The sequence below is a fragment of the Chiloscyllium punctatum genome, chromosome 48, assembly GCF_047496795.1.
Source record: "Chiloscyllium punctatum isolate Juve2018m chromosome 48, sChiPun1.3, whole genome shotgun sequence".
NCBI classification, from domain to species: Eukaryota; Metazoa; Chordata; class Chondrichthyes; order Orectolobiformes; family Hemiscylliidae; genus Chiloscyllium; species Chiloscyllium punctatum.
The window spans coordinates 57,477,177-57,489,561 of record NC_092786.1 but is presented as its reverse complement, the minus strand read 5'-3'; the positions used below and the strand labels follow the sequence as shown (position 1 = coordinate 57,489,561).

Below are 12,385 nucleotides of genomic sequence, written 5' to 3'. Positions count from 1 at the left end.
CCTGCTGTGCTTTTCCAGCACTCCACTTTCTACTCAGATCTCCAGCATCTGCAATCCTCACCTTTCCCCATTCAATTCAGTCCCCCATTCCCCTGTTCTCCCCTTACCCTCTGATTCCTTTCGTCCAAAGGACTGTAACTCCTTCTTGAAAACATTCAATGTCTGAGCCTCAGTTGTTTTCTGTGGTAGAGAATTCCACAGGCTCACCACTCACTAGGTGAAGACGTCTCCACATCTTAGTCTTAAATGGCCCACCCTGTATCCTTAAACCATGTATCTCCTCCTATATCACCCCATCAGCATATCCTTCAATTTCTTTCCCCCTCCACTTGTTTGTCTATCTTCTCCTTAAACATATTCATAATATTGTAGTAGCGGGTTCCACATTCTGAACACTCTCTGGTGAGATGTTTAGCTCACTGTCTTTCCTCAATGTTCATTCCAGAAGAACAGTTAGAACCTTCACTTTGTCAACAGAGTTGAAGCCAGTTAATCGCAATCTTGCTTCCTGTTCTCCCAGCCTGCTTTATCACTTTCCTGACTCCTCAGGGAAGACTGGAATGCTTTGTCCACAGCTCTCTTCTTCCTTGTGCCCTGATATATACCAGAGGGTGGAAGGACTGGAGGAGGCTTCCTTGTGGGCAAGTGAGTTCTAGACAGTCTGTCCTCGGAAGGGGACAGGAAGAGATGGGTGAGAAGGCACTATATTGCCTCTCATTCCAAACCTTCATCCTCAGGGAGCTGCCTTGGTTGTCATCTCACTGTTGTGAGGAACCATTTAAAGGTTATGCACTCCACTTGGAGTCAGGACAGTTTTCCAACCATCTCTATAGTGATATACAAAGTTAGTGAAGAAAAATATCTCAAATTTTGTTTGTGCATGTGTGTGCACAGTGAATGTGTGAGTAGATTAGATTCCCCACATTATGGAACAGGCTATTCGACCTACCAAGTCCACACTGACCCTCCAAAGAGTAACCCATCCTGATCCATTCCCCTACCCTATACTTACCCCTGACTAATGCACTTAACACTATGGGAAATTTAGCATGGCCAATTCACCTGACCGGCACATCTTGGAGCACTTGGAGGAAACCCACGCAGATACAGGGAGAATGTGCAAACTCCACACGGACAGTCACCCGAGGGGGAAATTGAAACCAGGTCCCTGGCGCTGTGAGGCAGCATGCTAACCACTCAGCAACCATGTGTATGTGTGTGCGTGTGCGTGTTTGTGAGAGAGTGTGTGCACACACCCAGCACATCCTGCCACATCTGGCAGAGGTATTCCTGCACATCAAAACACCTCACCTACTATGTCTGTTGCTCCCAATGTGGTCTCCACTACACTGGGGAGACAGGATGCCAACTAGTGGAATGTTTCAGAGAACATCTCTGAGAAACATGCACTAAACAACTCCATTGCCCTGTGACTAACACTTCAACTCCCTCTCTCACTCCGCCAAGGACATGCAAGTCCTGGGCCCCCTCCACCGCTAAATCCTAGCCACCGGACGCCTGAAGGAAGAACACCTCATCTTCCGCCTTGGGACCCACAGGCCACATGGTATCAATGTCGATTTCACCAGTTTTCTTATCTCCCCTCGCCTGACCTTGTCCCAGATCCAACCCTCCAACCGGCACTGCCCTCTTGAACTGTCCCTCCTGTCCATCTTCTTTCCCACCTATCCATTCCACCCTCTGCTCCAACCTATCGCCATCACCCCCCACCTCTATCTACCTATCGCAATGCCAGCTACCTGCCCCCTAGCCCCATCTCCCCTCCCATTTATCTCTCAGCCCCCTTGGGCCACCCCACATTCCTGATGAAGAGTCATGTTCGAAACCTCAGCTCTCCTGCTCCTCGGATGCTGCCTCACAAGCTGTGCTTTTCCAGCACCACACGTTTAACACATTGTGTATGTATGTATGTGTATGTCTGAGTTTGTGTGAGAGTGAATGTGTGTGTGTGAGAGAGAGAGAGTGAGAGAGAGTGTGAGAGAGAGAGAGAGAGTGAGACAGTGTGTGTATGTGGATATGTGGGTGCGTATTAGAATTGTATGTGTGTGTGAGAGTGTGTATGTGTTTGTGTGTAAGTGAGAATGAGTGTGTGTGTGTGTGAGTGATTGTATGTTCGTGTGAGTGAGACAGAGTGTGTGTGTGAATGTGTGCGTGTTTGGGGATCTCTGTGTGAGACTCTGTGTGTGTGTCTGAGAGACAGTGTGTGAGACTGTGTGTGTATGTGTGTGTGTGTGAGAGAGTGAGTGTGTGTATGTGTGTGTGTGTGTGAGGGTGAGTGTGTGTGTGAGAGTGAGTGTGTATGTGTGTGTGTGAGAGTGAGTGTGTGTGTGAGAGAGAAAGAGAGAGAGAGGGTGTGCGTGTGCTTGTTTGTGGTGGGTAAATATCTTTTCTTCATTAAAGTGCTGTGAATTAAAACAAATCCTTTTAGGTTAGGAAGTGATTTCAGTGTTTCTCTAGTATGTAACTAGGCTGGTGAAATATTTTTAAGGCTAACGTTTGGTTCTTCTTTAACAATGGAGTCAATGGCTTTCAGTTGTCGCTGAGGCTACAGTCACATTAGCCAATGTCATACTGAATGGTGGAACAGGCTTGAGGGGCTGAATGGCTTCCTCCTGCTTCTAATTGATATATTTGTATATATCCCAATGGCAGCAGAATGAAAGTAGGTTACCCAGACATCCCTGTGGTTTCTATAATAGAGATAATCAAATTTAAGGTGAACAGTGCCAAGCTCTGTCCTGTAATATGGACCAAACAACAACATTCACCTCTCCTGTTGTTTTCACCAAATCTCACAGGGAAAAGGTAGCAAAGGTAGCAAAGAGTACAATAGGTGGGTGGGGGAGGGGAGCGGATAGGTGGGAAGGAAGATTGGCAATTAGGACAGGTCATAAGGATGGTTCCAACCGGAAGGTTGGAACCTTATCCCAGTTCCAATCTTGCAGCTCAGCACCATCCTCATGACCTGTCCTACATGCCAATCTTCCTTTCCACCTATCCACTCCACCCTCCTCTCTGACCTATCACCTTCATCCCCACCCCCACCCACCTATTGCACTCTTAAAAATGCGCCCCCCTAGTCTTGAAATCCCCCATCCTATGGAAAAGACAACTACCATTCACTCTATCTATACCCCTCATTATTTTATAAATATCTGCCAGGTTGCCTCTCAACCTCCGATACTCCAGTGAAAAAAGTCCCAGCCTACCCAGCCTTTCTTTATAACACAAACCTTTCACACCCGATTCTGGTAAATGTCTTCTGAACCCTCTCTAGATTGATAATATTCTTCCTATGGCTGGACGACCAGAACTGCATACAGTACTCCAGAAGAGGTCTCACCAATGTCCTGTACAACTTCAACATGACTTCCCAACTCTTATACTCAAAGGTCTGAATAATGAAGGCAAGTGTGCCAAACACCTTTTTAACCGCCCTGACTCTATGTGACTCAAACTTCAAAGAATTATGTACCTACACCCTAGGTCCTTCTGTCCTACAATACTACCCAATGCCCTGCCATTAATTGGACAAGCCCTACCCTTGTTAGTTGCACCAAAATGCAATACCTTCCATTTATCCAGATTGAACTCCATCTGCCATTTTTCAGTCCATTGACCTATTTGATGATCTTAGCAATGGTTTCAGAGTCTGAGGGAGCTGAGGTTAATTAGCGGGACAAGGCACTATTCCACTATACCTTAGCTACATGTGACAGTAGTTATACTAAATTCAAATTCTGGGTCTTGGCTGCAGATGGGATAATAAAAAAGGACTAAGAGTGCACAAGCTATTACGTGACTCTGAAAAAAAAATCCCTAATTCACTCCATAATTCCTCTCTCCTTAACCTGCAATCAATCAGTTCCTGGCTCAGTAAACATCCAAATGTGTTTCTGGGATCCAAGAAGTATCAACTTGGCACCAGAGGCAAAACAAAGCTTGAGGTAGCTCACCGACAGCTATTGGAGATGGGAGGGAGCTTAGGATTGGATAGCACATTGCTCCCGACCTGACCCTGGATCTTAGCGCTGAGCTGTAGGCTCCCCACACACTGCCTCCTTATACAGACTGGAGTCAGGGCACGACTTGGGCTGGGAGTCACCCAAAGTACGCTAGGCAGCACTTATTTTACAAACCATTAAAATAAGTCATTGAGCAGAGCTGAGAGTTTGAAAGGAAGAATGTTTGAAAACAGACTATCAGCTAAGAGTTAGTGGGAGAGCCAGACTTAACACTTTGTCACTCAGCTAGGTTGTGCTGATTCAGGGAAAATGTACATGACTCGAGAGCTGCAGAAACACAGATTGTTACATTCAAGTAAATTCCACAAAATACCACAGGATGTTTTACCATGTAAAAGATGCTGCATCCACGCAAGTTGTAGTGACTGAATGTATTGAAAAAGTGATATTTGCTCTCCTACACTGCTGAGTTGAGTGGTTAAACTTTTCCTTATGGACAGCACAGTATAGTATCACCTTGTTAGGGCAACTGAGCCACAGATGGACGTTGGAGCCACTTCTAAGGTAGAATTTCTTCACTTCATTTCTCACTGGGTGTTAATCAGAGTCATTACCAATTTAGGTCAATCCTAGTTTTGCATTGTATAAGTGAGATGTATTTCCTTACAGCACTCACCAACCTTGACAAGAAAAGGTGATAGACACAACATAGTCGACCATCCACCTTCATAGTACGTAACCCTTTATACCAACAACTCCTGTGGAACCGGAGCTTTCAGGTCTTTACCTAAATAACGCTGTTACGCATGTGGATTGATGCCTGAAATCCCAGGTCTAAGGATCAGCAAAACCAAACCAACAGCCTGAGGGGATTGATTGTGAGAGGGATTGAAGTTGCATGATCACTCACATTTGTTGAACAATACTGAGCTCGGTGTGTGGCCATTTCGATTGGTTAGACTCATATAGTCATACAACATGGTAACAGACCACTCAGTCCAACTAGTCCATGCTGACTATGCTTTGCCCTGCCTGCGCTCGGCCCATATCCCTCCAAACCTTTCCTATTCATGAACTTATCCAAATGCCTTTTAAGTGTTGTAACTGTACCTGCATCTACCACTTCCTCTGGAAGTTCATTCCACATACGGACTACTGTCTGGGCAAAAATGTTGCCCCTCACGTCCTTTTTAAAATCTTTCTCCTCTCACCTTAAAGATATGGCCCTAGTTTTGAATTCCCCCACCTTAGTGAAAATATCAACTTATCTATGTCCCTCATGGTTTAATAAACCTCAATAAGGTCACACCTCAGCCTCCTACACCCCAGTAGAAAAGGTCCCAGTGTTTTTTCATCTATTTTAATAATTCAAACCCTCCATTCCTGGCAACATCCTGGTAAATCTCTTCTGAGCCCTCTCCAGTTTAATAATATCCTTCCTATAACAGGGCGACCAGACTGCACACAGTATTCCAGAAGAGGCCTTATTAACGTCATGTACAATCTCAACATGACATCCTAACTCCTCTACTCAAAGCTGTGAGCAATGGAGGTGAGTGTGCTAAACGTCTTCTTAACCACCCTGCCTACCTGTGACGTAAATTTCAGAGAATTATGTACCTTAACCCCTAGGTCTCTCGACAACATTACCCAGGCCCCTATCATTAATTGTATAAGTGTTGAGAGTGTAGTGCTGGAAAAGCACAGCAGGTTAGGCAGCACCCGAGGAGCAGGAGAATCGACACTCTGGGAAAGAGCCCTTCATCAGGAATCTTGCCCGAAACGTTGATTCTCCTGTTCCTCAGATGCTGCTTGGCCTGCTGTGCTTTTCCAGCACCCATACTCTTGGCTCCAGCAACCACATTCTCGGCTCTGAGCTCCAGCATCTGCAGTCTTCACTTTTTTCCTCATTAATAGAATAAGTTCTGCCCTTGCATGTAATACCAAACTGCAATACTTTAGTGCTGACAGGCACTACACAAATGCAAGTCTTTCCCATTTCACAAAATGTGGGAATTGGCCTTGGCTGATTTTGGGGAAATGTTGAGGTCCTTACCACCACCACAGGTTGCACTGCACTCCGTCCACAAGCCGTATCGCCAGAAAAACTCCGGCGGCTGAATTTCATTCTCATGATCCAGATCACGTCGAACGGTGTATTCAAAACGCACCCCAGGGTTTGTCTCCTGAAACAGCAGCTGTTAATAAATTAATAGAAAATTTGTGTTTTTTTAATGTGTAAATTAATGAACTGGAACGGGGAAACTTAGTGATTTTTGGTGTAACTTGTGCTGTTAACCAGGCATCTGCTGGAACCCATGAATTTCTGGACATTCCTTTGAAAGCAATAAGTATTGATTTGTCAGATATATAGTCAAATTATATATATTAGACCATGTAACGACTGTCAATTGTTGTAAAACCTCCATCTGTGTCACTAATGTCCTTCAGGGAAGGAAACTGCCATCCTTACCTGGTCTGGTCTACACGTGACTCCAAACACACAGCAATATGTTTGATGCTGAACTGCCCTCTGGGAAATTAGAGATGGGCAACAAATGCTCTTATATCCACATCACATGAATAGATAACAAAAAAAAATCAATTAGAACCAACACCAGAGGGATTTGTGTGGTTCAATGGATAACTGTCTTGCTGCTGAAGGTGATGGACCCTTGGAATGTAACAATCTCAACTGATACTGAGGGAGTGCTATATGGTTAGAGGCACTGTCCTGTGGATGAGGTGTTGGACTTGGTCTGTCCTTTTAGCTGGATGTTAAAGATTGTGCAACACGATTTTGAAGAAGAGCAAAAGGAGCTTTCCCAGTGTCCTGACTAATATTTATCGCTCAACAGACATTACTGAAACAAATTCTCTTGTCGGTATTACTGTTTTCAGGGACCTTACTAAAGTTCCTTAACCTAATACAAGTTTCTTATTGGTTGATGTGTATCTGTAGATTTACCATTTGCCTCTTCATTCAGTCTGTGCTGATTTGGAACTTGGGATCAATTCAATGGATTCAAAGTCTAAAAAATACACCAGGAGGTCAATGATACATTTCCTGGCTTGCCTGTAGATAAATAACCTCAGCTGCGAGTTGGATGCTTACAACTTCCTTTCATGTTCTTTGGCTAAGAGAGAAAGACAAGTAAAACATTTCCGTCTCCAAACTGGTGTCCTGTGACCCAGTCCCATGTTGTGAATTTTCTTCTGGAAAGAATTCAGTCAAAGATGATGCTTTCTGTGGTTGAATAGGCTCATTGTCTGTGTAGGGCAGATTGGGCAGGTCACATATGATGACTTGTCTGTCAAGTTAGGAAAGCTGTGAAACTCATAGCCAAATACAGATTGGTGACTTCAAGAGAGAGAAAGAGTGTGAGAAACTAAGTGGGATAGAGAGCAAGAAACAAAGAGAGAGGGTGAGTGAGAGACAGCAACAGTGAGATGGCAAGAAAAAAACTGAGAGAGAAAGAAAGCAAGTTTGGCCAGAATACAAAGGTCTTTAATATTTTCAACCAACACATTGAATGATGATTTACAAACAGCACAGAGAACAAGCAGACTAGCTATAAATCAGCCACAGCAGTTTGCATTTCCATAAAACTTGGCAACAACTAAGAGCACATGCTGTTTTACTCTCTCAGTCATATTAAAATACAAGGAGCAAAGAACTGACCTCACTACTGTCCAACTACAATCACTCATGTGGCAGAATGTGCATTCATACAAGGGACACAACATTATAGAAGAAATAGGAGCAAGCTAGAACATGTGACTCCTTGAGCATGTTCCACAATTCAATAAAATCCAAGCTGATCCTGAAGCTTGCCCTTATCTTCATGGCCTGTCCTAATTTCCAAAGGGACAGGGCTTTTTCAGAGAATGCTAACTGATACATTGAGCTTATATCAAAGCAGACAAGCTTCTGTTGATTAACATCAGTGTCCCTTAGCATCCACATTCCTGATGAAGAGCTTATGCCCAAAATGTCGACTCTTCTGCTCCTTGGATGCTGCATAACCTGCTGTGCTTTTCCAGCACCACACTTGTTGACTCTTAGCTTTTTATAGTTCATTTAAACCTTAACTTAGGAGGAGAGGTCACACAGATTCTATTCCCTCAACTATTGAAGATTAGGGGTGATCTAATTGTGGTGCTTAAGATGATTAAAAGTATTGATAGGGTATGAAAAGTATCTATTTCCTCTGGTGAGGGTGTCGAGAACAACAGACCACATAAGAAGTAAGAGACTACCTACAGAAAGGGTTGGTCCATTAAAGGATAAGAAAGGAAGGTTGTGTGTCGAACCTGAGAAAATGGGTGAGAGTCTCAATGACTACTTTGCATCACTGTTCATTGAGGAGAGGGACATGATGAATGTTGAGATTAGAGATAGAAGTTTGTTTACTCTAGATCACGTTGACATAAGGAGGGAGGATGTGTTGGGTAGGCTAAAGGATATTAAGGTGGTCAAATTCCCAGGACCAGATGGGATCTATCCCCGGTTACTGAGAGAGGGCTGGGGCCCTGACAGATGTCTTTGAAGCATTCTCAAACACGGGTGAAGTGCCAGAGGACTGGAGGGATGCTTATGTTGTCCCCCTGTACAAGAAGGGCAGTCGGGATATCCCAGGTAACTACAGACCAGTGAGCCTGACATCAGTGGTGGGAAAGTTCTTGGAGAAGGTACTGAGAGATATAATCTATTTATATTTGTAAAATAATGTGCAACATGGCTTTTGTGCGGGGGAGATCGTGCCTTACCAACTTAATAGAGATCTTTGAGGAAGTGACCAAGTTGATAGATGAAGGAAGGGCTGTAGATGTCATATACATGGACTTTAGTAAGGCATTTGATAAAATTCCCTATTGTAGACTAATGGAGAAAGTGAAGTCACATGGTGTGCAGGGTGTTCAGCGAGGTGGATAAAGAACTGGTCAAGCAACAGGAGACAGAGAGTAGTAGTTGAAGAGAGTTTCTCAAAATGGAGAAAGTTGACCACTGGTGTTCCACAGGGATCAGTGGTGGGGTCACTATTGTTTGTATAATACATAAATGATCTGGAAGAGGGCAATGTTAGTCTGATCAATAAGTGTGCAAATGACATGAAGATTGGTGGAGTAGCAGAAAGCATAGGGACTGTCAAAGAATACAGGAGAATATACATAGATTGGAGAGTCAGGCAGCATCCGAGGAGTAGAAAAATCAACGTTTCAACTTTCGACTTTCCTGATGAAGGGCTTTTGGCCGAAACGTCAATTTTCCTGCTCCTTGGATGCTGCCTGACCTGCTGTACTTTTCCAGCACCACTCTAATCTAAACTCTGGTTTCCAGCATCTGCCGTCCTCACTTCTGCCTCGATAGATTGGACAGAGAAGTGGCAGATGGAGTTCAATCCAGGCAAATGTGAGGTGGTGCATTTGGGAATAATTCTAGAGCCAACTATACTGTAAACGAAAGAGCCTTGGGTAAAGTTGATGAGCAGAGAGATCTGGGAGTTCAGGTCATTGTACCCTGAAGGTGGCTGCACAGGTGGATAGAGTGGTCAAGAAGGCATATGGTATGCTTGCCTTCATTGGACAGGGTATTGAGTATAGAGTTGGCAGGTCATGTTAAAATTGTACAAGACATTGGTTCAGCCGCATTTAGAATACTGTGTACAGTTCTGGTCGCCACATTACCAAAAGGATGTGGACACTTTGGAGAGGGTGCAGAGAAGGTTTACGAGGATGTTGCCTGGTCAGGAAGGTGCTAGCTTTGAAGAAAGATTGAGTAGGTTAGGATTGTTTCCATTAGAAAAAAAAGGAGATTTAGGGGGGACCTGATTGAGGTCTACAAAATCATAAAGGGTAGAGACGTGTAGATAGAGATAAGCTTTTTCCCAGGGTGAAGGATTCAATAATGAGAGGTCACGCTTTCAAGGCGAGAGGTGAAAAGTTTAAGGGGGATACACGCGGAAAATACTTTACACAGAGGGTGGTAGGTGCCTGGTACACATTCCCAGCAGAGGTAGTAGAGGCAGGCACGGTAGATTCATTTAAGGTGCATCTGGACAGATGCATGAGTAGGTGGGGAGCAGAGGGATATAGATGCTTAGGAAATGGGCGACAGGTTTAGACAGTGGATTTGGATCACCTCAGGCTTGGAGGGCAGAAGGGCCTATTCCTGGGCTGTAAATTTTCTTTGTTCTTTGTTCTATAAAAGTTTAAAATAAGGGATCAGTCATGATGTTAGGAAGGAGTTCCTGAATTCTCTCCCCAAAAACCGAAAGCCTGTGATTTCAAATAAGCCTGTTGGTGTTGTGTGATTTTTGACTTGGTTCACCCAGGTCTAACATTAGCACCTCCACAAAAGGTTATTGAGGTTGGGGGTGGGTGGGTCAATTAATATTTTCGAAAGTGAGGTAGATGGACTTTTCCTCAGGCAAGAGGTAACATACCCCTGTCCTTGCAGACTACACGCCTGCTCTCTCATTAGAGAGAGAAAACAAGGTGAATTTAACCTGAGGGTCACCAGCCTTCAGGCGATGTTGTGAAGATAGAAACTTCATGGTGATCTTAGCCAGTACAGAATTCAACCTGCCTGTTGGCAACACTCTGCATCACAAACCAGCTGACCAGCTAACTCAGCTATTAAGGGATAAGGTGACGAGATAGAATTCAAATACAGATCAACTTGAATAGCAGAACAGATTAAGAAACAGAATGGCCTCCTCATGTTCCTTAAACAGCAGATCACCACTGTCCATCTGCAATCTGTGTAACTAACTAGGAAACTAACTAACTGGGAAATATGATTATTCTAACTTCTTAATTGGTGCACTTTGATATTCAAAGAATATGTATCACTAATATATTTTTAAACTAATAACTTTTGTTTCCATTATAAATTTTGCTGTCTATGTTTACAATACAAATTAATGGGGAGGCAATGACCTCATGGTATTATCATTAGACTATTCATCCAGAGACTCAGGTAATCATTGAATCCCTACAGTGTAGAAACAGGCAACAGATTTCCCCAACAAATCCACACCGACCCTCCGATGAGTAACCCACCCAGAACCATTAACCTACCCTATTAGTCTACATTTACCCCCGACTAATGCACCTAACCTCCACATCCCTGGACACTATGGCAATTTGGCATGGCAAGTTCACCCAATCTGCACATCTTTCGATTGTGGGAAGAAACCGGAGCATACAAAGGAAACCCACACAGACAAGGGGAGAATGTGCAAATTGCACACAGAGAGTTGCCCAAGACTGTGAGGCAGCAGTGCTAGTCACTGAGTCACCGTGCTGTCCCTAAATGTAAAAAATATAATTATGCAATGTTCTGGGGACCCAGGTTCAAATCCTGTCATGGCAGATGGTGGATTTTGAACTGAATAAAACAAAAAAAAAATCTGTGATTGAATCCATCAGTTTCACAAATTTCCTTTCAGGAAGGAAATCTGGTCTGGCCTACATGTGACTCCAGACCCACAGCAATGTGATTGGTTCTCAACTGCCCTCTGGGCAATTAGGGAATGGACAATAAATACTGACCTGACAGGCAACGTCCATGTCCTATGAATTAATTAAAAACCAATGGCCTATGTAAACCAGTCTCACCGTGGTTACACACTCTCACCATTAGAAGCACAGTCTGATCACCAGTCTCCATTAGAACTGGAGAAACAGAAATTTCTAACCTAAACATTAAAGATGTATGATTTTAAACTAAGCATTCAACTTCAGATTATCTTTCAGTCACCAGCAATACTACAATGAAAATGACATGTGATCTTAATTTAGGTAGTGCAGCATGGGAAATTGACTGGTAATATATTAAATGTGTTCATCATGCTGCCCGTAGCTGAACACTTCACCCACAGATGAAACTTCATAAGTTCCAAAGAATGTAGTTTAAACCTCATCGCCCTGATGCAAGCTCATTTTTGTCCTGATTTTTCCTGACCAATGTTACTAGAAATCCACAAATTACAAGAAGAAGCGCATTTGCTGCTCTGATTGCAACAACATCATCGATCTTTTTATACAAAACCATTTTTGTGGTTCAATTCTGCTCTGACTGCCATTCATCGAGCGCTGACAGAAGTGCAACTGTGCTAACACCAGACAAAACAGAGGTTAGGTTTTGTTGTGATGTCTCACAGTCAAAGAGCACACTGGCTCCCACAGGGGGCATGGAGACTCGGTGAGCTGTCAGAGACTGTCTGACAGCCTTTGGAAACAAATATAAGCAAAGACTCAACTTCTTCAGGGTCATCATTTCTCATTTTTCAATTTTTTAGAAGTTTACAAACTATTGCAGTTTCAATTAAAACATCATGTTCCAAACTGCTCAGGCCTCAGCTTGGAAAATAATTCTGCATTCAGTACCGCTG

At 43.6% G+C, this 12,385-nt stretch overlaps 1 protein-coding gene across 1 annotated transcript in view; it reads right to left on the bottom strand.

Annotated features, from left to right (window-relative positions):
• adamts7 (a disintegrin-like and metallopeptidase (reprolysin type) with thrombospondin type 1 motif, 7) overlaps nt 1-12,385 on the bottom strand; it is a 197,422-nt gene that overhangs the window by 92,711 nt on the left and 92,326 nt on the right. The window contains exon 16 of the mRNA XM_072565316.1: nt 6,043-6,184. Coding sequence (XP_072421417.1) covers nt 6,043-6,184 — 142 coding nt within the window. The remainder of the gene's footprint in view (nt 1-6,042; nt 6,185-12,385) is intronic.